The sequence below is a fragment of the Saccopteryx bilineata genome, chromosome 11, assembly GCF_036850765.1.
Source record: "Saccopteryx bilineata isolate mSacBil1 chromosome 11, mSacBil1_pri_phased_curated, whole genome shotgun sequence".
Classification (NCBI taxonomy): domain Eukaryota; kingdom Metazoa; phylum Chordata; class Mammalia; order Chiroptera; family Emballonuridae; genus Saccopteryx; species Saccopteryx bilineata.
The window spans coordinates 24,221,587-24,249,447 of record NC_089500.1 but is presented as its reverse complement, the minus strand read 5'-3'; the positions used below and the strand labels follow the sequence as shown (position 1 = coordinate 24,249,447).

The following is a 27,861-nucleotide window of genomic DNA, read 5'->3' as shown; positions in this document are numbered from 1 at the left end:
CTCAGATGAGCCTTGGACAACCCTGTAGCACACTAGCCTTTTGTATGATGGACGAGGCAACAGTAGCTCAGAGGAGGAGTGTGCTCGGGGTTCCTGATGCTCATCCTATGTCTTCTGCCCACTGTATCTTGAACTGTCCTTGCATTCCAAGAGCCAACTTTGCTAGCTTGGCCGGACACAGGTTTATTTGGGAGATCCCTGGAAATACACCCTAGTTCTAGGGATGTCCCAATGCCAACTCCTCTGCTTATTTAGTGAGAAATAGACTCCCAAATTACATTGCTCACTCCTCTTGGGGAGGGTTGACTCATCCAGGTCCGCCTTTTAGTAAATTACCTTTTGTAGAGCACCAGAGGTTTTTCCAGGTGATTCAGGAGAACATAGCCTCAAGGCCTAGGAGAGAAGAGCAGGACTCAAGTAAAGAGATAGGTGGGTGTAGCATAGGGAACCCACCCACATGCTTCTTTTCCTTCTCAAGCCTGTGTGGGGATTTTTTTAATTTTTATTTTACCAGAATGACCTAAATTTTCCAGTTCCTTTTTAATGGTTAGGAAAGTTGCTACAATCCCGCCTGGATTTTTTTTTTTTTTTTTTTAACCACAGTGCCCAAGCTGTCTGGTACATTCCCATGAGGCAGTAATTATAAAACAGGGACAATTAAATCTTAGTTTCATCTCCAGAAATGTACACTTTTTTTCCCCCTGTAAAGTCACACGTTATAAAGTACGTAAAAATCACCCTTCATTTCCCAATACGTCCTGGACTACAAGGGAGGGCGAGGAGGGCTGGGCAGGGGCGAGGAGGGCTGAGCGGGAGCGGGCTGGACCGCAAGGGAGGGCAAGGAGGGCTGGGCAGGGGCGAGGAGGGCTGGGCAGGGGCGAGGAGGGCTGAGCGGGAGCGGGCTGGACCGCAAGGGAGGGCAAGGAGGGCTGGGCAGGGGCGAGGAGGGCTGGGCAGGGGCAAGGAGGGCTGAGTAGGAGCGGGCTGGACCGCGAGGGAGGGCAAGGAGGGCTGGGCAGGGGCGAGGAGGGCTGGGCAGGAGCGGCTGGACCACGAGGGAGGGCAAGGAGGGCTGGGCAGGGGCAAGGAGGGCTGGGCAGGAGCGGCTGGACCGCGAGGGACGGCAAGGAGGGCTGGGCAGGGGCGAGGAGGGCTGAGCGGGAGCGGGCTGGACCGCAAGGGAGGGCGAAGAGGGCTGGGCAGGAGCGGCCTGGACTGCGAGGGAGGGCGAGGAGGGCTGGGCAGGGGCGAGGAGGGCTGGGCAGGAGCGGGCTGGACTGCTCCAGACCCGGGGCCCACTCAGCCTGCAGACTCGCTGCGGAAAAACGAGGCTGGGTCGTCAGGCTCCTTTTATGATAGGAGAAATTACTGTTTTTATAGCACACTAAATAAAACCTGCTTTAGAGCTAGAAGTTTATTGCGAGAGTAGGGAAGCCTGTTGTGTTTGTTTTCTGTTCCCTGCCTCTCCCTTCTTCCATCCCCGTCCGTCCGCTGAGCCAGAGAAAGAGGGATGGTGGGGTTTTAGGAGTCCTTAGAAAGTGTAGAGAAATAATACGATTTTAAAAAGTTATTTTAAAAGTTATCCCAGCTCATACCTGCATCTCATGCTGACTTGACAGGGAATGTGTTTAGCATTCCTGGCTTTTTGAAATCGTTTGAAGAGTTCTCAACCAAGCAATAACAACACAGCAGCTATAACCAGCATTTATATAGTGTGTGATGCTTTTCGAAATGTTTTCACATCCATTAGATCCTGAGGGCAACCTGGAGAAGCAGGCAGGCCTGGGGTGGTCATTTCTCTATTACAGAAAGGAAGGAGGGCGCCCACAGGGTTATGGGCCCCAGCTTACACCACTAGTGATGGGTTGAGTGAAAACTGAAATGCAGATTAATTAAATCAAGGCAAAATAAAATGAAGATCCTGACCTGGGAAGTAGGGAGTTGTTGGAGCATTAAATGAGGACGAGGTAAGGCCAAGACATCAGTCTGAATGCACATGTTATAGAAGGTGGGTTTCTGTTGACTGGTAGCTGCACAAGGGATATCTTTGGTTTTAACGACCTTATGCCTTGGTGCGTAATCAGCAAAGGCAGGAAGCAAAAGACCTAGCACAGCTAAGCATGCACAAGGTCACAGAAGACAGCATTTCACTGCATGATTTTAACTGCTGGTTCATGTCATATCAAAGCTCCAGGGTAGGGTATTATACTCTGTGGAATACAGTGCTCTCACTGAATGACAGTGGTTCCTAACGTGGTCCCTAAGAGACTCTCTGGGTTCCCTTCTTGGATTCAGGAGGTTGCTGAAGACCATCCCAGAATGACCTGGTCTGAGACATAGTTAGGCCAGTGGGCCTGGGAAGGAGGCCTTTGGGTGACCGCTGTTAGAATGTAATTGGTGAGGCAGGTGGCTGAGAAGAGACCTGCTTTAAGAGGAGTGGGGGGATCGAGGCTGAGCTCCCTAACCAAAGCTGACAAGGAGCTGAGAGAAAAGCAGGTACAAATTCTGAATGAGAGTCCCCCAACCACACTGAGGCAGAAACATCCGGTTGGCCTCACCCTGGAGATGGGTTGAAGGATTCAGAGCATGCAGGAGGCCCAGGTGCTGCAAAAAGGCTCAGCAAAGCACACGGGCTATAGGGACCCAGAGACGAGCATCAGACCAGGGGGCCTCATGGCAGTTCCTTGCACCTCATCTTCTTACAGAGTTGGTTCTCACAAGGGTAGTAGAAGTACCAGCTGGAGGTGGAGTCAGGAGACTGTGGACCACTTCTAGCCCTGATTATCTGCATGAGTTTAACAATGCATTAGTCTTCTAAGATTCCATGTCTTGAACTGCAAAAGGAGAATCTCCAACATCCCTCCGACTCTAAGATTCTATAACTTTGTGAGAGCACCATGCCTTTCCTAGAGTGTAAACAAATATATTTACTTAATAAATTATTGAGAAGGAATGGAGTCAGAAGGACCAAGCACTGGCCTAATACAGATGTAGATTTTCAGACTACATTCAAACTTGCCCATCACCATCCAATAACTTCCACTGCCCACTCAAAGATAATACATGGTATTATCTCCATGACTGTAGAGCATAGCATCACCCCCACCACAAATCACCCCAACAAGAACTCTGTTCAATGTCTGGCTTTTTTTGCAGTGATGCAGAAAGAGTTTAACCCTAATAAGCTAAATCATAATACTCGACAAAAGGGGATCATTGGTATCCAATTTACAACTTCTAGACAATCGATGAGCACTGTAAGATATTTGTGCCCCAGGAAGGCACCAGGTCCAGCTGCAAAGACCAAGGCCAAGCCATTTGGCTCAGAATAACCTCACAGAATCATGGCCAGTGAGTTTGCTGGGGCTGGATTCTCCTTAAAACTAGTTAGTGTCGACTGACCAGGTGGTGGCGCAGTGAATAGAGCATTGGACTGGGATGCAGAGGAAACCCGAGGTCCCCAGCTTGAGCATGGGCTCATCTGGTTTGAGGAAGGCTCACCTACTTGAGCCCAAGGTTGCTGGCTTGAGCAAGAGGTCACTTAGTCTGCTGGAGCCCCTCCCCCCCATCAAGACACATGAGAAAGCAATCACTGAACAACTAATGTGCTTCAACAAAGACTTGATGCTTCTCATCTCTCTTGCTTCCTGTCTGTCTGTCCCGCTCTCTGTCACAAAAAAATAAAAGGAATAATTGGTGTCACTGTGGTCGTCAGAGACCTCCTCCCAGAACTGACACCACACATCAAGGATTTGAGCTAGAATGCTTGTCAGAGTGGTGTAGGTAAGTGTGGGGGTAACTGCAGGTTACCCCTGAGCCCACTTACTGAGGAACTGAGATTCTGACGGTGGTGATACCGATAATTAACAGTCATACAGTTCTAATGTCAGTAATAACTGGGGTTTGTTGAACACTGACAGTGTGTCCTGTGAATGCATTTTACCGAATTGTCTTGTTTAATTTTTAAAACAACTCTATTAGACAGGCTGTGTTGTTTATCCCATTTAAGAGTGAAGAAGGTAAGAAAGAAGTCTCAGGTCACACAGGAAGTAAGAGGCAAAGATGGGACTTGAACTTAGGTCCTTCTGATTCCTGGACCCAAGCATGCCCTCAGGGATTCTGCAATATAGTGAGAAGTAGGGTAGCCCTGACTGCACCAGGCACTGGTCCAAGTGCTTTACATAGACTGACATATTTGATTTCCCTGTTGACCTAGGTGGTAAGTGCGTTATTATCTTCATATTACAAATAAGAAAAACTGGGGCACAGAGAGGTTAAGCAACTGGCTGAAGGTCACACAGCTAGTGAGATTTGGACCTAGCTGAGATTTGAACCCAGTCATCCTTGCTCAAGAGTCTGTGCCCCTAGCTGCTACATATTTGTGCTCCACTGCATCTCAGAGAAAGTTTAGATGACAGTCCACAAGTGACAGATGCCATGCCACCTTTAGCATGGAGCCTCATAGAGAAAGTTAAAGAGCACAGATTAAACAGGATCCTGAGAGTAGTCAACACAGGTTGACATGTGGACTCATAGGGTTGAAACCCCAGGAACACCACTGTGTCCATTCACATCCCCCCAGGACATGAAGTTGGCAGGTATGAATCTGACCCCCAGCCTCTGCCCATGAGGCCAGCCCTCCTCCGTGCTCCGCCTGCCGGGCCTTTGGAGGTTGGCATCATTTTCTAGATGAGGCTCATGCCAATGAATGAAGCCCAAAGTGCCCGCAGTTTGCGGTGTTTATGGGAAGCTTTAAAAGCTGGATTTTCAGGCAAAATCAGCATCTTCATGACATTTTAGACTCAATTTATAATCAACAGTTATTTTAGCTCTAATGGCAAAAAGCACCAGTTTTGCAGTAAAAAGCATTTTTAAAAAGGAAAAAAGGAAACATGAGGTAAGGAGGAAAAAAATACTTGCCTTCCTTCACCTCTCCCATCTTTTTTTTTTTTTTCCTCCTCTAACAAGCAGAAGCCAGCTGGAAGCTCTGGGCTTACCGTTTGAACCTTTTTCTGCTCATACTAGCTTGACAGACCCCCACACTGCTCTCTCTGCCACCCTCCGCCTTGGGACAAAGCAGAACAATTCTGACCACCTTTCCGTGGAGAAGCCCTTGTGTTACCAAGTGTTGACCAAACTTGACTAAGTAGGGCTCTCTGGCTCCCAGCCCAGAACCATGACTCTGACCTTGCAGGAGGGAGGCCTGGTGAGCTGTGTCTGTGCTGAGGCCACTGCGGATTCTTATCCTCAGGCAGGTCTGGAAGATGCCCGCAGTAGGTGTCCCCAAACTACGGCCCCGAGGGCCACATGCGGCCCCCTGAGGCCATTTATCTGCCCCCCCCCGCCGCACTTCTGGAAGGGGCACCTCTTTCATTGGTGGTCAGTGAGAGGAGCACTGTATGTGGCGGCCCTCCAGTGGTCTGAGGGACAGTGAACTGGCCCCCTGTGTAAAAGTTTGGGGACCCCTGCTCAGCTTTCTCCAGCCCCACCAGGTCCTCCACTGCTGTGGCTCTGCCTCTTGATGTGCTTAAGGTGTCCACTTCTCATAGCTGTGACATTCAGACCCTAATGCTCCAGCCCGGTCATTTGCCACTTCCTCCTAGGCTGCTGATTCTCAAAGAACGTTCTGTTTCCTCCTCTTTTCAGGGAGTGGAGTGGAAAACGAATCGACAGAAGAGTAGAGCTGTCAAAGTGTGAAAACCTGTCCCTCCGTAACTCCTCGCGTCAGGGCTACTCTTCACTCGGTGCTCAGAGCCCTGACTGCAGAACGTGTTCGAGGCCAGGACTGTGTCCTTATTTCTGCCGTGTCCCCCGGGCTCCCACGGCTCCACCGGAGGCTTGGAGATACTTGGGCAGGGAGGGCAAAGCCTGCAGCCAGAGCCCGGCGGGCAGCGGTGCTGTTAGTGAGCTTCTGAGTTAGCGGGTCCTCGCACCTGAAACAGCACAAGCAGGAGGTCCCCGTGTCCCTTCTGGAAGGATGCGCGGACACTGCTGCTCTCCACTTAGCCCCTGTGAGCTGCACCTTGGCTGCCCCTGACGAGGCTGCCCTGTGGCTCCACATTGATTTCTCTCTTGCTGTACATTTCCTTAAGTCAATTTCCAGATCCTCTGCTGAGGGGTTATTCTTTATATTATTTGTATGTCACACAATAGAAAGTCAAGTTTTTATCTTGTGTTGACCTAACAATAGCACATTTCCAGACTCACAAGGGAAGCCGCTTGAAGTCTGCTAAGAACTGCTGGTTCAGAGGCGGATTTGCTCTCTTGCAGGGATCCAGGCCAAAGCATGCGGGGTTGCTTGTCTTTCAGCTTGCCAGAACTCTCCAAGGGCAGACAGACTTCAGCGCAGAATAGGAAAACGTTGTCTAATGGAGAGAACAATGTGTTTCTTGCAGGAGTGAGTTCCCGGGACTGCATCTTGTCACGTCATTCCCAGGGAGGCTATGAAGAAAGACCTTGAGCTCTGAACATTGGGCTAGGTTGAGGCTGGGAGTGGCCACAGATTGTGGTCACCAGACCATCTAGAATGGTTGATTGGCAAGAAACCACCATCTGAGGCCCTGGCCGGTTGGCTCAGCGGTAGAGCGTCGGCCTAGCGTGCGGAGGACTCGGGTTCGATTCCCGGCCAGGGCACACAGGAGATGCACCCATTTGCTTCTCCACCCCTCCGCCGCGCTTTCCTCTCTGTCTCTCTCTTCCCCTCCCGCAGCCAAGCCTCCATTGGAGCAAAGATGGCCCGGGCGCTGGGGATGGCTCTGTGGCCTCTGCCTCAGGCGCTAGAGTGGCTCTGGTCGCAACATGGCGACACCCAGGATGGGCAGAGCATCGCCCCCTGGTGGGCAGAGCTTCGCCCCTGGTGGGCGTGCCGGGTGGATCCCGGTCGGGCGCATGCGGGAGTCTGTCTGACTGTCTCTCCCTGTTTCCAGCTTCAGAAAAATGAAAAAAAAAAAAAAAGAAACCACCATCTGAGCTTAAATGAGACTCTTCCTGGTTAAATGTATCTACCCCATCCCCATTTCTGCTGGATGTTGCTTTTTAGAAGAACAATTTACAGGAAAATACATAGATATAATAGCTATATTTATACAATGACTACTATGGGCCAGGCACTGTGTTAAATACTTTACACTCATCAACTTCTAATTCTTGCAACTTCCCTTTGACGTGGGCACTGCTGTTACTTTCTGAATGAGAAAGCTAGGAGAGGAGAGGCCATGTGACTTGTCCCCTTAATTTTGAAGCTGGGATTCAAACCCTGACACAGAACCCAGCCTCCCTCCCTGGATCTCAGGAATAGTGAAATGGGTCAAAGACTTGAAAAAGTCCTGGACCAGCGCATCTCAAATGGTTGACATTGGATAGCATTTGGAAGCCTGTTAGAAGTGCAGAATGCCAGCCCTACTGCAGACCTCTGTATTGGAGTCTGCGTTTGCACAGGATCCCCAGGTGAATCACATGAAATTTAAGTTTGCTAAGGTCTGGGTTCCAATGTCACTGTCCTATGGTCCAGCTCTTTCCTTTATACTCTAGTCTCCTCCCTTCACCCGCCTTCCAGTGTTGAGGTGGGGAGAGGGACAATGAATGGACTTGAAGTATGCAGTCATCTCCCATGCTCTTATTGCTGATGAATTCCCCTCACCTTCACATAGTTTGGTCAGTCTTCCTCAAAGTCCTGATTTGTGCTGACAGGGACTGGGACTCTGGCTGGTTGGGAGAGGGGCAGTGGGCCAGCAGGGGAGGGAGGCAGCAGAGACAGTGGTCAAGTGCACTGGGGACCAAGCCAAGTCCTGTGTCCCTGCATCCAGCTTGCCACCACGCCCCACTCTCCTGCCCCTTGCCCTGTTGGCATCCCTCCTCTATGCAGCATAACAAACAGGACAGTCCCGCTATGTCCCTGAACATGACAGTCCCTCCAGCCACTGCTGATGTTATTAATTTTTAAAACAAACTTCCTGATTGAGGTTCTGGCTGCCTCTAAATTGTCTCTACAAGGAGACTGTGTACTAATTAACCCATAGAAACAATCAACGACGTACCTTTTTCAACTTTCAGGGTGATTAGAATATGAAAATGAAGAGCACAATGGTGCAGATGTTTTAAAATCACAGCAGACAGCAATTAGTGACACGGAAACCAGCTGCTTATCTCTCCAGATAAAGCCTCTTAATAGGGAATTACACTGGAGGAGTCATTACCCAGATGGATCTCACATGATTTACAGAGGAGGCGGGGCAGCATTAACTTTGATTTGTGATCAGGTCTTGTCAAGCTTCCTTTCTTACCTCTAACAAGGTGGATTTGTGGCTGGCTTGGAGGCAGGCTTCACCTTTCTACCTGTTCTCCCAGGTCAGGGATGCTGCCAAGAACCAGAGAAGGTGAGAATGAGCCCTGTGGAAGCCACAAGCACCTGCTTCCTTGATTCAGGCTCCATTGTTTTGGGATCAACTCAGTCAGCTGTTCCTGTCAGCAAGGGCAGTCAAGACTGGGGGAAGGGAAACAATGAATTTCTAGATGCCTTAGGTGTGCATTGGAAAGAAAACATCCCTAAGTTCTGCACAGTGGCTCTGATATATGTGTGTTAGATATAGGGAGTTTTTAATAACTATTGTTTGATGCATTTTCTCTCTCTCTCTCTTTTTTTTTTTACATAACCGAAATGTATAAATCTTCAGTTTGCAGTTCAAAGAGTTTTGACAAATGTGTACAACTGTGTAACTCAGATTCCTATCGTGACACAAAGCAAGTTTATTACCTTCAGAAACTTCCCTCATGGCCCTTCCCATCTCACCCCACCCTGTAAGCAACCACTGTTCTGATTTCTATCATAATAGATTAGTTTTACCTGTTCTAAACTTCATATAAATGGAATCCTACAGGGTATACATTTTTTTTTGGGGGGGGAGGATGTTGTTTCTTTCATTCAGCATAATTTTGTGTGTGACATACCCATGTTGTGGGTATATATCCACACTTGGTTCGTTTTGTTGAAGAGTTTGTGTTCCTCCATTGATGAATACCTGGGCTGTGTCTGGTGATTTCTCCTTGAACTAAGCTGTTATAAGGCTTTTATACAAGTCTACTTGTGGACACATGGTTTCATCAGTTTGGGGTAAATACACAGGAATGGAATTGCCGGATCAGAGGGTATCTTGAGCTTTAGAAGGCATGGCCAAAACATTTTCTGAAGTGGTACCATTTTGCCTTACCTCAGCAATGGATGAGTTTCAGTTTCTCCATGTCCTGATCAACACTTTTTTAAAAAAATCTTTTCAGTATTAACCATCCTTCTGAATAGGTAGTGATATCTCATGCTAGTCTTGATCGGTATTTTCCTGATGGCAAATAATATTTGAGGACACTGACACGTGTTTACTGCCCATTTCTACTTGTTTGTTGCTGGGCATATTTCAGTAGAGGTATTTTGCCATTGGGCGATGTTAATTTGTTTGAGAGTATTGTTCATATCTTTCATATACTTTTCTGATTTTTTTTGTTAGTCAATTTGTTCTAACAGTTCCTGAGAGAAGAGTGTTAAACTCCCTTTAACTGTAGAATTGTCTTTCTTCTAATTCTCTTAGTTTTTGTTTCCTGTATTTAACGTTCTGTTACGAGATACAAACAAATTTAGGCTTATTGTCTCTTCTTGATGAATTGACTCTTACCATTTTGAAATGTCCATAAATTATCCCTGGCACTGCTGTTTGTTTTGAGGCCTATTTTGCATTATATTAATTTAGTCACTCCAGCATTCTTATGGTTAGTGTTCATGTAGTATATCTTGTTCCATTCTTTTACTTTTAAACCATCTGTGTCTTCATAATTAAAGTATATCGCTTATAAACACCATATAGTTGGGTCTTAACTTTTTAATTCAGTCTGACAGTGCAGCCCCTGTTTTTGTTGTTGTTGCTGTTTGTTTTAGGGTGTTTAGTATATAGGTGGTTAGTGTAATTACTGATGCTGTTGAGTTTTTCTACCATCTTACTCTACCTTTTATATTTGTCCCATCTATCTCTTTTTTTCCCTCATTTTCTGCCTTCTTTTGGATTCATTAAGCTCCATTGTTTAGTATCCTTGCTTCCTTCTGTTGGTATTTTATATATACCACTTTTACTTTTAGTGGTTGCTCTAGAGATTACAATAGCTACCTTTAAAGTATCACAGTCTACTTGGAACCAATATTACATCCCTTCACATGTAAGCAATATCAGCCTCTTGTTCTTTGTTTTACTGTTGTTGTACATTTTATTTCTACAAATGTCATAAGCTACTGATCCATGGCTGCTATTTCTGCTTGAAGCAGTCAGTTGCCTTTTGAAGATCTTCGGACTGAGAACAAAGTTGTGTATTTGTCCATTTGCACATTCTCCATTTGTTCATGTAGATCTGAATTTTCATCTGGTATTATTTCCCTTCAGCCTAAAGAACTCCCTTTTATAGCTCTAGTAATTTGGGTCTGCCAGCACTGAATTCTGTTTTTATTGATCCAAAAATATCTTTATTTTGCCTTCATTTTTGAAGGCTGTGTTCATCAGATATAGAAATTTAAATTAACGTTATTTTTATTTCAGTACTTTAAATGTATTGTTTTATTATCTCCTGGCCTGACTTTTATTGATGAAAAGTCAGACATTATTTTTTTCAATATTTTTTTAGAAATAATGTATCTATCTCTCCGGCTGCTTTAAAATCTTTTTCTTTATCTTTGGTTTTCATCAGTTTATTTCCACAGTGTGCCGAGATGTGGGGTGTTTTTGTGTGTTTATTATTCTGCTTGGGATTTGTTGAGCTTCTTAGTTATGTGAGTCTACATGCACTATTTTCTCTCCTCTACTTCTGGGGTTCTAGTATCCTATATCTTAGAACCCTTGGTACTCTTCCAGAGGTCACTGAAGTGCTGGGTTTTCTTTTCATCTTTGTTTCCCCTCTCTCAGTTTGGATAATGTCTACTGTCTTCTCTTCATGTTCACTGAACTTTTCTTCTGCAGTGTCCTGTAAGCTGTTAAGCTCATCCAGGGATATTATTAAGTTGATGTGATAGTAAATGATATTTCATTTCAGACATTACATTTTTCCAGCTGAGAATTTTCATTTTGTCAGTTTGGTGTAGTTGCCATCTCAATGCTAAGATTCTCCATGTGTTTCTTAGTTATTCCCATCTTTTCCTTTAAATACCTAAACATCTTCAAATGACTGTTTCAAGGGCCTTGAATCTGTATCTGCTCTCCCGGTTGTAGGTCATAGTTGCCTGAATTTTTGCATATCAAATAAAATTTTTATTGTGCCCTTGACATTGTGGATGCTATAGTGTGGAGATTCTGGATTTTGCTGTTTTCCTTTAAAGAGTTTGGCATTTGTTCTGATAAGTAGTTAATTTACTGACTGTTTAGCTTTATCCTATTGTAGTTTTGTTTTTTTTATTCTTTGTTAGGGAGGGACAAGAGTAGCTTTTATTCCAGGGTTAAAGGCATCCTGCTCTTAATGAGTATTATTAATGGGAGGTCAATGTAACATATCTGGGGTAGACAGTATAGCCACCCCACTCCAGCTAGTGGGAAGTCCCACATTGCCTGATATTATGTGGCCTCAGGACTCTACACTTGTGGCAAGTCTCTGCTAGACTTCATGGAGTCTGACCCTCAAATACAGACTAAAATTTGGCCAAAAATCATATGGGATCCCTATTAAGGTTTCTAGGGTTTCTTTTCTATATAGCTCCCACTTCTCAGGTACCCTCTCCCCCAAATACCACTCCCTTCAGGAACCCCAAACTTTGATCTCTGTTTCTTCCATTCAGCGAAATCATAGCTCTTTGGGCTCTACTTCCCTGTGCCAACTTTACAAAATCCTCCCAGGCAGAAAACTGGGACACTGTGGATCTTACTTTATGAGTCTTCCTTCTCTTTAGAATTCACAATCTATATTGTCAGTTGTCCAATGCCTAAAAACAGTTGCCTCATATATATGTTTTCAGTTTTATATTTCCACAGAAAGGTTAAGCCTAATGCCTATTAATTCCATTATGGCTGGATCCAGGTTAGCGATCATTTTTATTACACAGAATCACTGTGTACTCATGGAAGCATATGATGGTGGCCTCTGCCTTTGCATGAGCTGTTATCAGCCCCAGTAAAGGAAGTGCTTTAGTATCATTCACCATCTCCAAGAAGCAAATAAGGAATGTTTCTTGTGGGACTCACATCAAGGTGACCTTCCAGGGCACTTCATGTGGCAGGAATTGAGGACACATTCACTGTATTTAAGTACTTGGAAGCTTCATGTTCATTTAGGAGCTGGAGAGCTATTCTGTGTCCTGTTGTCTTAGTCTGTTTGGGCTGCTATAACAGTAAGACTGGGTGACTTATAAAAAACAAAAATTTATTTATCACAGTTCTGGAAGCTAAGAAGTCTAAGATCAAGGTGTCAGCAGGTTCAGTGTATGGGTAAGGCTGGCTTCCTAGTTCCTAGGTGGCCATCTTCTCTCTGTCTTCACATCGTGAAGGGGATGTGTTATTAGATGAGAATTAAATTTGAGCATTAATCTTATGCATGAAGTTTCCACCCTCATGACCTAATCACACTGTGGTCCCAAAGACTCCCCTTCCTCATACCATCACATTGGAGTTTAGGGTTTCATCATATGGATTTTGGAAGAACACAGCACTCATGGGATTCTACAAAATCTGAGGATCATTAAGCCATGGTTCAAAGAGGGTGCTTAGTGGCATTCCTCAATACTTACAACTAGCACCTGCAGGAATGAACTAGGGTGAAAGATGTTTTGGGGACAAGTTCACGGAAGGTTGGCATGTGCATTCCTCCTATTTAGGAGCCTAAAGGGTAATTCTCAATACCTTTCCTTAAGTGACAACAGCATCTCTCTCCCCACCTCTTTTCTGTTAAATGAGTTTTTTTGGTAAGGCTGCTGTGTTCACTTGAAAGTTAAAAAGAACGGTCTGGAGCTTCCCTCTTACCCAGTCCACTGGCTACAGTTCAGACATGTCTTCACAAAATCCCAGGACTCAGTGGAACACGTTTGAAAACCACTGAGCTGGAACATCTCCTGAGAAGATCAGAGCCTCTTTAGTCCCTAACCCAGACCCCTGTCTTTGACCTAATCCAGTGCTTCTCAACTCTGTCTGCTCATTGGGATAAGTGAGAGCTTTGGGAAAAGCACTGCTGCCTAAGCCCCTCCCCTCTAGAATGTTGATGTAATTGGCCTGGGTCAGATCCCAGGTGCAGTGTTCTTTACAAAGCATCCTGGACGATTCTAATGTACAAACGGGGTTGAGAACCTTTAATCAGACACTCTGCGGTTGCCTTCCTTGTCTCCCACACTCGGCTCTTGCTCAGGCTTGAGCACTTGCTCCAAGCCTCAGGGTTGAAACGCTAGGATTCCCCAGAGGTCTGGGGGGTTGGCCGGGATGAGTTGGGGAAAAAGCAACCCCAGGGTTGGAGGTCATGAACACCTACATCCCTAGTCCTTTCTGGTAGTACAATATTCTCATTGATCCATATCATGACTGTTCTGTTCACCTCGAAGTGCAGTGAACTTGACTACCTAAACAGGGGCCATGTTCGAGTTTCTTACTATTTAATTGACAGAGAGTTCAGAGAGCAAACCAGGAATGCTCAACGGTGCCAAACTGCATATCCTAACAGGCCTATGGTGGTTTTGCTCTGCATATTTACCACCAAAAAGTGCTGCGAATGTCATAGCAACCACAGAAGAGCTGCACCCCAGAGGAATTATTGTGTTAACACATTAGATCAGTGGTTTAAAACTCAACTGTACATCAGAATTATCTGGGGAGCATATAAAAGTGTACATTTCCTTTGTCCCACCCTGGAAGATTGCAAATTATTGGCTCTGCAGAGGGGCCTGGGAATCTGTATTAACAACCAGCACCTCAGGTGGTCCTGGCACAGTGAGAAGCACTAAGTGCCAAATTAAGAAATAAAGTTCCCTCCTTTCTTCATACCCTGACACGTTTTCCTGCTCCTGTAAGGCAAGATATCTCACAAAGAGTAAATGTAAATTATCAAAGTCAGCAGTGAGCATCATGAACACAGCTAACCCAAAAGTGTGGTTCATGTCCCACAAAGTCATGCTCATTTTTTGAATGAGTTGTATGACTTTTTTCTCAGACCCAAATCATCCTCTTCTCCTTGCATTGAGACAACTTTGCTTTGTAGATAAGCCTGCATAAGGCCAAGTGGCTCCTTTTCTTCCTGCTTTTATGGGTCTTCAAGCTGTTATGCAGTGAGCTAAATGCTCTTTTTAAAAATTAAATAAAAATAAAGTGCTTTTCAAAACAGATATCTGACTTGAACAAAATTTAAATGTATATGATTTATACAGCAGTTGTGGGGGAGGGGATAGTTATATACTCTGCACAAGAATTCCTCACGTTGGCCTGACCTGTGGTGGCACAGTGGATAAAGCATCGACCTGGAAATGCTGAGGTCGCCGGTTCGAAACCCTGGGCTTGCCTGGTCAAGGCACATATAGGAGTTGATGCTTCCAGCTCCTCCCCCCTTCTTTCTCTCTGTCTCTGTCTCTCCCTCTCTCTCTCCTCTCTAAAAATGAATAAATAAAATAAAAATTAAAAATAAAAAAAAGTTTAAAAAAAAAGAATTCCTCACGTTACCCAAAGACTTGCTTCTGTAGACACGTACTTTAGGAGAGAAATAGGTCCAGTGTTTTCAAAATGATGTTTTTACTGCAGAACGTTTGGCCTGGGCTGTGTGCGTGGAAAGTGCCATCCTTATAGCACCTCACCACACTCCCAAAGGACTGGGAGTTGCGCACCCAGTCAATTCCTGAGGCTGGGGGAGCAGCCAAGACACATGCGGGGTTTAGTCGGCCTTAAGAGTTTTCCACAAAAATAACTGGCCCAGTGTAAATCATCTGTCCTTCCCTTATTTGTTAACCATTTTGGGAGATGGTCCTGCTGAGGCCAGAGGGTGGTATAAAGGCCTTAAGAGATTCAGGTCTTATCCCCCAGAAAGAATTCTAAATTAGAAGGGGAAATGGAAACCTGCCCTGTGTGGTGACTGAAGGCCCCAGTCAAAGACCCCCATGAGGAGTCACACCCCCAAACACTGGAGAAGGATGAGAAAGCTGGCCAGTACCTCTCCCACTGGCCCCCATGTTAAGTGAGGGGCCTGGTTCGCCATGTCTGTCTCTATCTCAATGGAGTAAGTACTCAATTTTCAGTGAGGACATATTGGAACTGACGGCCTCACCATTGTGTGTGTCGTATGTCATGGCTGACAGATAAAGAAACAGGATTTCTTGAAATGCAGCGGGATATAGCCGTCAGTGCCAGGAGGAAGCCTGGTCCGCCAGACCCCTTGACAGCACTCCTTCTCGGGCCGGTGGCCCCTTCACTTCAGCCTATCCAAGTGCGGAGCGTAAGCACCCTTTCCCCCCTTACTCCTGATCTTTTGTTGTGTCCCCTTTTGTCCATCCTGCCCTTTGATTGCCTGGCTGTCCCAGCAGGGCAAATTGCAGCTGATCTGATGGAACAATGGGATCGGGCAGTGTCCAGATGGAAGCACTGGGAACTGGGCATGCTTAACCGCATTACTTTCAGCTGGTCTGCCCCGTGTGTAAGTGAGCAGGCCCCACCTTTCAACTGCCAAAGTGACATCCGCCCTCCTGGCAGTCCTGTGGTCTTCCCCAGAGGCAGAGTTAATTGCAGAGTGAAACAGTTCACAGGAGGCGGGGGAGGACTAACAGTGAAGATTGCACGGAAGGGGAGGTACCTTGCAAGGACCTGTAGTCCAAAAGTACGTGAGAAAGATTTTTTATTCAGCATCTAATACATTTGAGCAGTCTAGTTTCATTATGAGCCATCACTAAACAATCAATGGGTGGTTTATTATCTTTTGTGGACAGCCACATATTTTGTCATGGTGGTAAGCAGCTCAAACATTATTTTGTTTACTCACTCAACAAACATTTATTGGGAACTTTCTGGGTGGTTTCCTTTGTAGTAAGCACTAGAGATAAAAAGATAAATGAGAGAGTCTCTGACCTCAAAGTACTTACAGTCTAGGAGGAGGAGAGAGAAAAGTACACAAATAAATGGCACATAAAAGGATTATGATAGATGTCATCACCTTTATGAGAGACAGTGGTGCATGCAGAAGGAATGGTATAGGAAATTAGGCTGGAAAGGTTGATGATGTTTGCAGACAATATGTTGCAATACACAGGTCACTAATCTCACTGTTGACAAAATGAAATACCCCTAGTAAAATGCATGTTTCTTTATTTATTCCATAAATGTTTATCGAGTGCCTACTACTTGGCAGGCATTGTGCTTGGTACCACTGTGATGGTATATCTAGAGGACAGAAAGGGAGACAGGCATGAACTCAGTTACTCCATAAGTCAAACGTAAAATGAAAACTGTAGTATGGTAACTACAGCAAAGATGAGATCTGTGGTTTTATTATAAAAACTTATCATAGGAGTATTTACATAAGGCAATAAAAGAAGTGGTGGGAGTCAGTGACCAAGATTCCAGTACAGACTCAGGGTCCTCATTTCAAAAAGCAGAGAGGGGTTGATGGAAGGAGGTAGGGGAAAGGGAAAGTGACCCTAAGTCCTGTTTTACCCAAGTCCAAACCAATAACTTGCACTTTTTGTCCCTCTGTAATTTTTAATAACTGCCTCCACTAACTCTCAAAAATGTTGTGGTCCAAGTCATCAACCATATTGTCTCCCTAAGGAGTGGGAAGCTTTAAGTCCTCTATAGCCATGGCATCTGGTGAGTCTACACATAGTGCCGACTAAACTCTGAAGTGTAGATGAGGAGTTAACAAAGCCCTGATTCATAATAGATAAGTAAGTACCACTTAATGCCATGAACATTACATCCCCCCCCCAAAAAAAATGGGATGACAGCCTACGCCCACAGCAGTGATACCTGGTAAAGTTAAGGGGCAGGATTGGTTTTCTGGGTGTCAATGATGCCGTGGTATATCTACTGTTAACTACATGATGGAGAAAAAGGTCAATATTTTTTTTCCCTTAATTTCCTTCTGAACACTTATAGGCTTAGCGTGGGGAAACTCTGTTATGATACTTAAGAAATATAATCCAGTATTGGAAGTAGAAACAGGATTTCATAAAATCAGGCAGGCAGAAAATAGGCCTAGGGAGTCCAAGAACTGGTATGAAGGAAACTCAGGTATGTTGCTCTATTGACTTTTACCTGTAAAGCTTCCTGACATCTGTGCTTTGACTCTTAGCATGGACCATAGAAGTGTTTTCAAATAAAGCATAAATCTTAAGGCATCAGCGGCAAATAGGTATAGGTAGATGATAGATAGATACATACATAGATACATACATAGATAGATAGGTATATAGATAGATAAACAAGCAGATATATAATACAGGTTCAGACTTCCTAAATTCACTAAGCCAATCATCATAGACATCTTAGTGAGGATATTATCCAAAGCTTTCTTTAATTTACTAACATTTTCCCTTCCTTAACAAATCTCAGGGTAATGTATACTAGTTGATTACTTCGTGTGAAACAGGACTTTGAGGAATTTTTCTTTGTACCAGTAGCATGGCTTGAAATCTATCTGGAACAGTGCAAGCATCTTTTATATTAAAAATAGTTTTAATATCACTAAATGATGTGTTAGGTATCCATTCCGTTATGATTTTATATACACTGGCCATGCTTTGCCCCTAGCACAGGTTCTGCCTTCCCCAAGGAAGGTGCCTGGAGTCTAAAGACACTCATTTAAAATCAATGTAGGAGAAAATACAGCTGACAAGTTCAGAGGTGTGATCTTGAATGATAATGACTTTTTTCCTGGCACGTTTGTCCAGGAGATTCCAGGTTCCTTTTGAGAGTATCCAAGAGTTTCCTCAAGAGAGCAGTCACTGCCTAATGCAAGCGTAGGGACGCCTTAGAGCACCAACTCCCACGTGCAGCACCACTCCTGCGAGCCGCAGACATTTGAAGGCTCTGCCATTTTTTTTCTCTGTGCCTTTGACTGGACCACTTCCCCGTGAATTCCTCAGCTTGTGCTGCTTTGCCTTGTAGCAGTGGTTCCTAATGAGAAACTTGTTAGAAATCCAGGGAAAAGTACAAGCAGAAATGGACCGGAGCCAGAGGCAGTCAGGGAAAGCCGAGTGCAGGAGGCAAAGCGGGTGGTAGAAGAGGCAGCCTCGTTGGGCAAAGAACATGGGAGTCGGGAAGCTCAGCATCTCTCCTGGGCGCTGGCACCTTGATCAGGACTCTCTGTTGTGAAGTTTCAGCTTCTTCATGTGCGTAATGCAAGCAATGAGCTAAATGCCCTTTCCGTCCTCTTCTCTCTCTAAACAGTTTACATTCTGAGATTGCATTTGACCAAGTTAGGTTAAAGCCCCTGTTATTCAGGTGGGTAAAGACATGATTAAAACATCCTTATTAATGTTCAATATCAGCATATCGTGTTTCTTCTGCAGTTGAGAAAGCCTCCGTAAAGCAATCCGGAATTAAAAGGTGGCTCTTTCCAACCTGCACATCATTAAGGCTTTTGACATTCAATTTTAAATAGCTCCAACACACTCATCTTTGTTTTTTTCTCTCTCTCCTTCTTCACTCTGCCCACCTTTAGGCATACGAGCGGCCACAGAAACACTCAGCTCTCCATTATGACCCAGGCCTCCCACAAGACTTCACCAGTGACACCTTAAAACCAAAGCACCAGCAAAAAAGCAGCAGCCAGAACCACATGGACTGGTCCACCAACTCTGACAGTGGACCTGCCATTCAGAATTGCTTCATCAGTCCAGAATCTGGCAGAGAAACTACAAGCACCAGCAAGATCCCAGCTCTTGAGCCCGTGGCTTCCTTTGCAAAGGCCCAGGGTAAGAAAGGCAGTGTGGGGAGCACATGGAGTCAGTTGTCCAGTAGTAGCAAAGATCTGCTCTTGGGAGGTGTGGTACCATCCCCAGGCAACCACAGCTCACCAGCCCCACCCAGCAGCTCTGCTGAGTGCAATGGGCTCCAGCCCTTGGTCGATCAAGATGGGGGAGGAGCAAAGGAGCCCCCAGAACCACCGACTATAAGCAGCAAGAAAAAGTCCAGTAAAAAAGATGTGATAAGTCAAACCATACCAAACCCAGACCTGGACAGGGTCAAGAATGCCCAGAAAGCATTTGATAATACAGATGGGAAAAGGGAAGGCTACTCTGCCGATCATGCCCAAGAGGCGTCACCAGCCAGGCAGAATGGGAGTTCTGTCAGTAATCCTGAAAATGACTCAAGTCACGTCCGGATTACTATCCCTATCAAGGCACCCTGTCTAGATCCAACCAGCCATAAAAGGAAAAAGAGACAGTCCATCAAAGCAGTGGTGGAAAAGATCATGCCTGAGAAAGCCCTCGCTTCTGGAATCGCTATGAGCAGTGAAGTAGTTAACAGGATACTTTCCAATGCTGAGGGAAATAAGAAAGACCCTCGTGTCCCTAAGCTGGGTAAAATGATAGAAAATGAGTCCCCCTCCATTGGCCTTGAACCTGGTGGAAATGCCGAGAAGGTTGTTCCGGGAGGTGTGTCCAAGCAGCGGAAGCCAACCATGATCATGACGCCTCCATCATGCACAGATCACTCTCCATCAAGAAAGCTTCCCGAAATTCAACATCCAAAATTTGCTGCAAAGCGGAGATGGACATGCAGCAAACCCAAACCCGCCAGTATGCTTCGGGAGGTGGTCATGGCCACCTCCGACAAACTGATGGTGGAACCACCATCTGCTTATCCCATCACCCCATCCAGCCCCCTGTACACCAACACAGACAGTCTTACTGTGATCACACCGGTCAAAAAGAAGCGGGGACGACCAAAGAAGCAGCCTTTGCTCACGGTTGAGACGATTCATGAGGGGACTTCTACCAGTCCAGTCAGTCCCATCAGCCGGGAGTTTCCTGGCACCAAGAAAAGAAAGAGACGGCGCAGTTTAGCGAAGTTGGCCCAGCTAGTGCCCGGAGAGGACAAACCCATGAGCGAGATGAAATTTCACAAAAAAGTTGGCAAGCTTGGGGTGTTGGATAAGAAGACCATCAAAACTATCAACAAGATGAAAACACTCAAGAGGAAAAATATCTTGAACCAGATCTTGTCCTGCTCCAGCAATGTGGCTCTGAAAGCCAAGGCTCCCCCAGAGACCAGCCCTGGGGCATCAGCCATCGAGAGCAAACTGGGCAAGCAGATCAATGTCAGCAAGAGGGGAACCATCTACATCGGCAAGAAGAGGGGCAGGAAGCCCAGAACAGAGCTGCCACCCCCTTCCGAAGAACCCAAAACAGCCATCAAGCACCCAAGGCCTGTTTCTAGCCAGCCGGATGTTCCAGCCGTGCCTTCCAACTTTCAGTCACTTGTGGCGTCTTCACCAGCAACAATGCACCCACTTTCTACCCAGTTAGGTGGGTCCAATGGCAACCTGAGCCCCGCCAGCACTGAAACCAGTTTTTCAGAGTTAAAAACTATGCCAAATCTCCAGCCCATCAGTGCTCTTCCAACCAAAACCCAGAAGGGAATACATAGTGGAACCTGGAAGCTGTCTCCACCCAGGCTGATGGCCAACTCCCCGTCACACCTGTGTGAGATTGGGTCACTCAAGGAAATAACGCTGTCCCCCGTGAGCGAGTCACACAGTGAGGAGACGATCCCAAGTGACAGTGGCATCGGGACAGACAACAACAGCACGTCGGACCAAGCGGAGAAGAGTTCAGAATCCCGACGGAGGTACTCTTTCGATTTCTGTTCCCTGGACAACCCGGAGGCCATTCCGTCTGACACCAGCACAAGGAACCGGCATGGCCACCGGCAGAAGCATCTCATAGTGGACAACTTTCTGGCCCACGAAAGCCTCAAGAAGCCAAAGCACAAGAGGAAACGGAAAAGCCTGCAAAACCGTGATGATCTCCAGTTTCTGGCAGACCTGGAAGAGCTCATCACCAAGTTCCAGGTGTTCAGGGTCTCCCACCGGAGTTACACCTTTTACCATGAGAATCCGTATCCCAGCATTTTTCGGATTAATTTTGATCACTATTACCCGGTGCCATATATCCAGTATGACCCGTTGCTCTATCTTCGTAGGACTTCAGACTTGAAGTCAAAGAAGAAGCGTGGTAGGCCTGCAAAAACCAATGACACCATGACAAAGGTGCCTTTTTTACAAGGGTTCAGCTACCCTATTCCCAGTGGAAGTTACTATGCACCCTATGGAATGCCTTACACATCAATGCCTATGATGAACCTTGGTTATTACAGTCAGTACCCAGCTCCTTTGTACCTGTCGCACACGCTCGGGGCAGCTTCCCCATTCATGAGGCCAACAGTGCCACCACCTCAGTTCCACACAAGCTCCCACATGAAGATGTCTGGGACCATGAAGCATAAAGCAAAGCATGGAGTACACCTGCAGGGACCTGTTGGCATGGGCCTTGGTGACATGCAGCCATCCCTGAATCCTCCCAAGGTCGGCAGTGCCAGTCTGTCCAGTGGTCGGCTCCACAAGAGGAAACACAAACACAAGCATAAGCACAAGGAAGACCGGATCCTGGGGACCCACGACAACCTGAGCGGTCTCTTTGCAGGCAAAACCACGGGTTTCTCCAGCCACCTGCTGAGCGAGCGGCTGAGTAGCGCGGACAAAGAGCTCCCGTTGTTGGGCGAGAAGAACAAGCATAAGGAGAAGCAGAAGCACCAGCACGGCGAAGCCAGCCACAAAGCTTCCAAGAACAACTTTGAGGTGGACACCCTGTCGACGCTGTCACTTTCTGATGCCCAGCACTGGACGCAGGCCAAGGACAAGGGGGATTTGAGCGGTGAGCCTGTGGACTCGTGCACCAAAAGGTACTCTGGCAGTGGCGGGGATGGTGGCGGCACACGGCCGGAGAGCCTGGACGTGTTCAGTGAGATGAACCCTTCGAATGACAAGTGGGACAGTGACATGAGTGGAAGTAAAAGGAGGAGCTACGAAGGTTTTGGGACGTACAGGGAAAAGGACATCCAAGCCTTCAAGATGAACCGCAAGGAGAGAAGTTCTTACGACTCCTCCATGTCTCCAGGTAAGGCCCATGTTTTCTTCAAACCGGGACTATCTTGTTACTTCATTCCCAGGATTTGCTCTTTTAGAAGTCCGCCATCTTTGGCACATTGCATTCACTAGTTTGCAGAGAGGTAGGAGCCACATGAACATTCTTGCACAAGTTATACGTTGTTTGCTCTGTATTTACTGTCTTGACTCTCTTGGAGCCATTTCCTGAGAACTGTGGGCCTGCAGGCAGCCCCAGTAGCCACCTAGACTACAACCATACACACCACTACCTTTATGCTTTTTATTAAAGGTGCTCTTCTACATTCTCCTCTGATAGAACAGTGCTGTTCGCTAGTTGGATAATGTCTCTGAAACTCACTGGGAAAACCAACCAGATCTGAAGAATATCAAAGCTGGTTGTGAACAAATGTCTAGTTTGTCTGACATGCTTTCTCTAGAGGTCACACATCCTAGGTTGAGAAGTCTTTAGCTGAGCCATTGGAAGCTGATGGCCAGTGAATCCAGAAGCCTGCCTGATAAGGGAGCCATAAACCTAGGCTATATTGTCCTCTTTTTGTTTGTGGGCATTTGGTAAGCTACCCTGGGATGCCCCCAAAGTGAAGCCCTGTCGTTTTGCTGCACCGAAGGGAGGGAACCTACTGAATGGTACCGCAAGCCTTCTTCCCCCAAGGGGACCTTACTGCTGCGTCTCCTGACCTGTCCACTGGGAGTGGGATTTACCCACTTATCTCTAAACTGAAGTATTGTTTGCTATAACAAAGAGCTAATTCCCTGTCGGCTGCTGGCAGAATTTTCTTGCTAACCAGCCCACCCATCCATACTTCCTTGCTGTGGAAGCATCATATTTCTGCATAAGTATCTTTGTCCCTGTTCACACATTACATAGATAAAGCTCTTGTAAAATAGAGCAGTAATTTCTAGGATAAAAGTAGAAACTCCTTCCCTAGGAGTTACAGAAGCTAAAAAGATTTCTCATGTTCCCCTTGCCCCAAAATAGCATAAAGACCTCTGGCCAAAGTTTGGTTTTAAAAACCTAATCATCTCCGTTTAAGGTTTGGGTGCAATGTTGCACCTCTGTTTAGCATGTGTATGCCATAATTGTCCTTTCCCTTCCTGGGGAGTCCATAATGAGCGAAGGTAAGGACAGACTATTCATAAGGAATCAGACGTTTTCTCGGCTGATAGATTTCAGGAAGAAATATGATTGTGCATTAGAAGCCACTTAAAGATCTCCCCAAATTGCCACGAGCTTATAAGTTGCTATGGTAGATGTTTTCCTTGGCGAATAAAGAAACCAATTAGCAGGCATGTCCCCTGCATTGGCTCAGGTGATAAATGGCCCACGCTTGGTGTCTGCCGGAAGCGGATATACTCGCCTGGGCTTCCTGTTTCTCATCATCAGGCTCCATCGAAGGTGCCCGACATTTTTTGTGCAAAGCTCAGGTGAAGCCCATGAGGGTAGGAGTTGCTAGATTAAACTTTCACATGAGAAACACCGTTGTTTTCTCCTTGGGTATGATGGAATTGATTGGTAGGACCAAAACTATCCATGGAGAAAGGGTGTTCTTTATTTTGCTTCTTAATGTTCTTGACATTGTTTAGCTACAAAAATGATGATCATGTGTTACTGCTCAGAGCCTACAGGCAAGACTCCTAACTTAACAGACTTGAGGAGTAACATCTTAAAAGCTAAAACAAACTCTTATTGCTCACTAGGTTACACAGCAGTCTTACTGGGATGTTTCGTAGCTGGACCATATATCTGGTTGAAATTTCCCAGTCACTGGGTGTATCTCTGAGGGTGTCTACATACTTGCCATGCAGTTTTCCTTGTGTTTGCATTCACGTGGTGGTCATTACTTTATTTAAAATCCCCCCCATCTTATTTGTTTTTTGCCCAGCCGCATCAGGTAGGCAAAAATTAGGCATCATGACCATGTCATGAAAGAAAGGTGGATTCAGCCTAAACATTGAGCACTGGTCCCACCTTTGTTTTGAACTCCCTGCATGACCTTGGGCATGGCATTTTGCTCCTTATGGGTACTGTTGGCCCATCTGTGAATGAAGGAGTTAGGCCATACCTCTTTCATATAGTGTGTTTTAGTTCTTAAAGCCATTTCACATACATCTTCATAACACCCTTCCTGCAGTTTTAGAAGAGAGGCATTTTTGTTCTAATTTTACAAATCGGGACACTGAAGCTCAGAGATCAAGTGGCCTTCCCAGGTTCAGCAATCTGTCACTTTTGATTCTAAACCCAGGGCTTTGTACCCTGCATTGCAGCTCAGTACCATGTTGCTCATCTAGTGAAGGCCAAGTTTAGAATGCAGGTCCTTGTCCCCAGCCCGTTGCTTCTGTGTTCCACCACCACCCTTCCTCTCAGAATCTCACCATCCTCTGTTCACATGCTTTCCCCCTAAGGCATCTGCACTGTGATTGTGTGCTGGTTACAGAAGAGAGTAACTAAGACAAAAAGACATCTCTTTATTCAATGCCCAACCAAAGAAGAAGGATTCCTTATGGCCTAACCTTTTCTACACATCAGCCTGGAAATATCTACATGGACAGAGCTTCCACCTCGATCCTTCCTAAATTCCATTTCTCTGGGTTATTGCGACCACTACTTTCTGCCCAACTCTGTGTTATATGGGTTTTTTTATCTCAGCATTTTAATGCATCATAATTCTTGGCGGCTTCTATCTCTATATGAGTTATGCCTGTTGTCCCTACCCATATTGTTGAATGTCTTACTGGAACAGACCAGATTCCCTATCATTCCTCTCCCTTCCAACCTTGACCTCCCCTTGCCTGTATCCCAAATGCCCCCTCCACTTCTGGACCCCTGAAGCATCCGGGAAAAATATCTTTGATAACATGTGGAACCCAATGTCACTTTGTCAAGATTCCTGGGACAGTGTTCGCCTTACTGTAATACACTCCAGAGAGTGCCAGTTCCCTTTGAAAGATGGAGGTGGGTGGGATGAGACTGAGTTTACTGGAGGCATTCGGCTTTTTCAGAAATCTTAGCTGGGTCACAGTGTATGTTCAGCTGGGTGATACCGAGGGTTGTGAGTGGAAATGAATATCTGCCCTTTCCACCACTTCTCTCCCTTCACCTTTTTCTGCTCCATTCTAGACTCATTTCCGTAGCATCTCAATGTCCTACTTCACATGAGCTAGTCTTCTCTAAAATAGATGTGACATAAATATAGATGTCATCCTTTAGCCAGTTGAGGACCCGATTCAGAAGCTATGTCGAGAGGACTTGTGCACTCTCTGCGAACAGAGCTGATGGAAGGCCCCACAAGACAGGAGGAAGCCATTACCATCATGGAGAGAGCACACAGAGACCCCATTTCACAGCAGAGACAGGTGCACACTTTGTTTTCTCTTTCCTGCTTGGAAAATCATTCATTCTCCACCCCCCTGACCAAGCAGAAGAATGCCTTGTCCTGCTGGCCCTTTATAACAAACCCGAGCTCAGAAGTCACACAGACTCCTCACCTTGTTTCTCTAGTTTACTCCTTCTGCTCTTTTGGTTTTAGAAGGCAGTAGGTCTTTTGACCTGCTTTCTAAATGCATAGCATCTGCTAAATCTCTGTTTATAAAAATGCATTCCTGGGGCCAAATAATGGGTCGAGAGTGGGAAGGTGCAATCCACAGACTCTCGGAGTTGGAAGAAGCCTGAGAGCCCTCATCTGCACCTCTCTCCCACTCCCTCCCACCAGGCATCACCATCTTGCACATGCTGACATACAGCAGAGTCCCAGAAGAGCAAACCCGTCCAAGGTTGACAATACACCACCAGAATGTACTCTCAAAGCCAAGTTATCCTAAGGCGGTGAAAGAGGTCTCTGGTGGGGTGATGCTCTTTCTGTCCAGCCCACTTGGAAATAACCTTTGTGTACTTTGACCACAATTCATGCTATGAAAGTCAGACACCTTGACCACTGCTATCCAGACCTCCATCCGATGTTGGAGAAACAGTGAGAAGAGTTCATTTAGATGTGTTACCTCATAGTCCAATGTCATTATTAGTCAGCTAGCCATTCTTAGTTCCTAAACATCAAGTAGTTTCCTTGTGATGAGTGGACGCTAATCATTAGTGCACCTCCAAGATATCAGAATCATTCTGGAAAGGTAGCTGGATTCCCTTAAGCCTGACTGACGCCACTTCTCCTTGTGGCTTCTGTCTTGGCCTTGGCCAGCTCTTTTTATCAGCACTGTGGGCATTTGGGGAAGCAGGCTCTGTTGTCACTCACCAGCAGGAAATAGATGCCCAAGCCAAAAATAATACAAAACCTCCCCTAAGTAGTCATCCAGATGAGGGAATTGACCACATGGATGAAATGCCGTAAAAACTATACAAAGGAAACGTTTGAGAAGAGGAGGGAATAAGAGGACTCATGGGAGGAGAAAGTGAAGACCAGGAAAAAAGAAAGGGTAAAAAATGGAAAGCTGATGAAGTATAGACTGTTTAACCTTAATCCAAGTGGAAGTCTGGGTCATCCTGTGGGAGGAAATCAAAGGTGAATTAGCCAGTGTCTGCTGTGTGGTTTAGTGGGATTACGAGTACCTGCCCCAGTCTTGTCTCTGGCACTAACCAACTGCAAGACGTCGTCTTTTTGACTCTCAGTTTTCTCAAATGAGACTATGACAATGAAGGTTCTGACCAGACCTGATAGGCTGAGAGCTGGAAAGTCTCTAATTTATACAAAGGAATTTGAATACAAACATATACACTTCCAGATTGGGCAGGTAGGAAGAAAATGCCCACCTAAGTTATTGGCCAATCACTTAGCTGTTCAGTGAAGTTGCAAAACACATTCCTTTGGTCCACATGTTAATCGGTGTGACTTGCCCCATTTATTTTTGGCTCCAGCCATTTGATCACTTAGCCATTTGATCTCATCTTTCAAAAGGCAGAATTTCTCATACCTGACTCCCACCAATGCATTAGCTTGCTCCTTGTCTGGGCTGAAGCCAGCCATCATCTTAGAAACAAACAGATTAGAGCACTAATGTGACCAACTGTACAGGAACAGATAGAATAAGCTTGCATTTAAATCTAGACTCAGAAGAAGTCTAGTAAAAGAATCTCATTATGTAGTATAAACACGTGTTATTTTGCTGTTAAGTATACTGAGGCTTAAGAAGGTCAAGGACTTGTTCAGGGGTGTTGTCTAATTGGTAGAAGAGCTCAGACTGAGAAGACAGGGAAGCATAGCATCTGCAGGAGGGAAAGAGAAAGGAAGTGAGAGACACAATAAAAAAAAAACAACCCCAGAAAGGTGAGTTGTGGGAGAGATGTTAAGCTATATGTTTTCTTTTGCTGTGAGCTATTGTAAAAGGTAAGCATCTCTTTGACAATAATTTGGTTTCCAGGCTATCTCTGGGGACCCATGCTTGGGACTGGAAACGATCTTTGTGGACTCTGATGGAAGTCATTTTTTTCCCTTTCCTGTCTTAACAATTGCACATACTTATTTTATTGAGCCCCCCAAGGTTCCTCCTAACGTTTCCTTTTGGAAACCAGGAATTAATTAAATTAAATGTTGTGACCCATAACTTTCTGGCGAGGAGGGAAAAAAAAACCCTTTGACGCACGGCATCTCTTTTGCTACATTGAAATAAGAAATCCAGCCATTCTGCCTTTGGAGCATGAAGTCCCCAGGCCATTTATCTTCTCACAGCTGGCAAGCGTTCCCCTGTCCTGCTGGAAGTTTTTATTTATACCTCTGTGGCTTTGGAGAATTATGCAGATTCAGGTGTGGA

At 45.7% G+C, this 27,861-nt stretch overlaps 1 protein-coding gene across 2 annotated transcripts in view; it reads left to right on the top strand.

Annotated features, from left to right (window-relative positions):
* SETBP1 (SET binding protein 1) overlaps positions 1 to 27,861 on the top strand; it is a 354,245-nt gene that overhangs the window by 234,550 nt on the left and 91,834 nt on the right. For both annotated transcript variants that reach the window (XM_066247591.1, XM_066247592.1), the window contains one exon: positions 18,637 to 22,096. In XM_066247591.1, the coding sequence (XP_066103688.1) occupies positions 18,637 to 22,096 (3,460 nt within the window). The remainder of the gene's footprint in view (positions 1 to 18,636; positions 22,097 to 27,861) is intronic.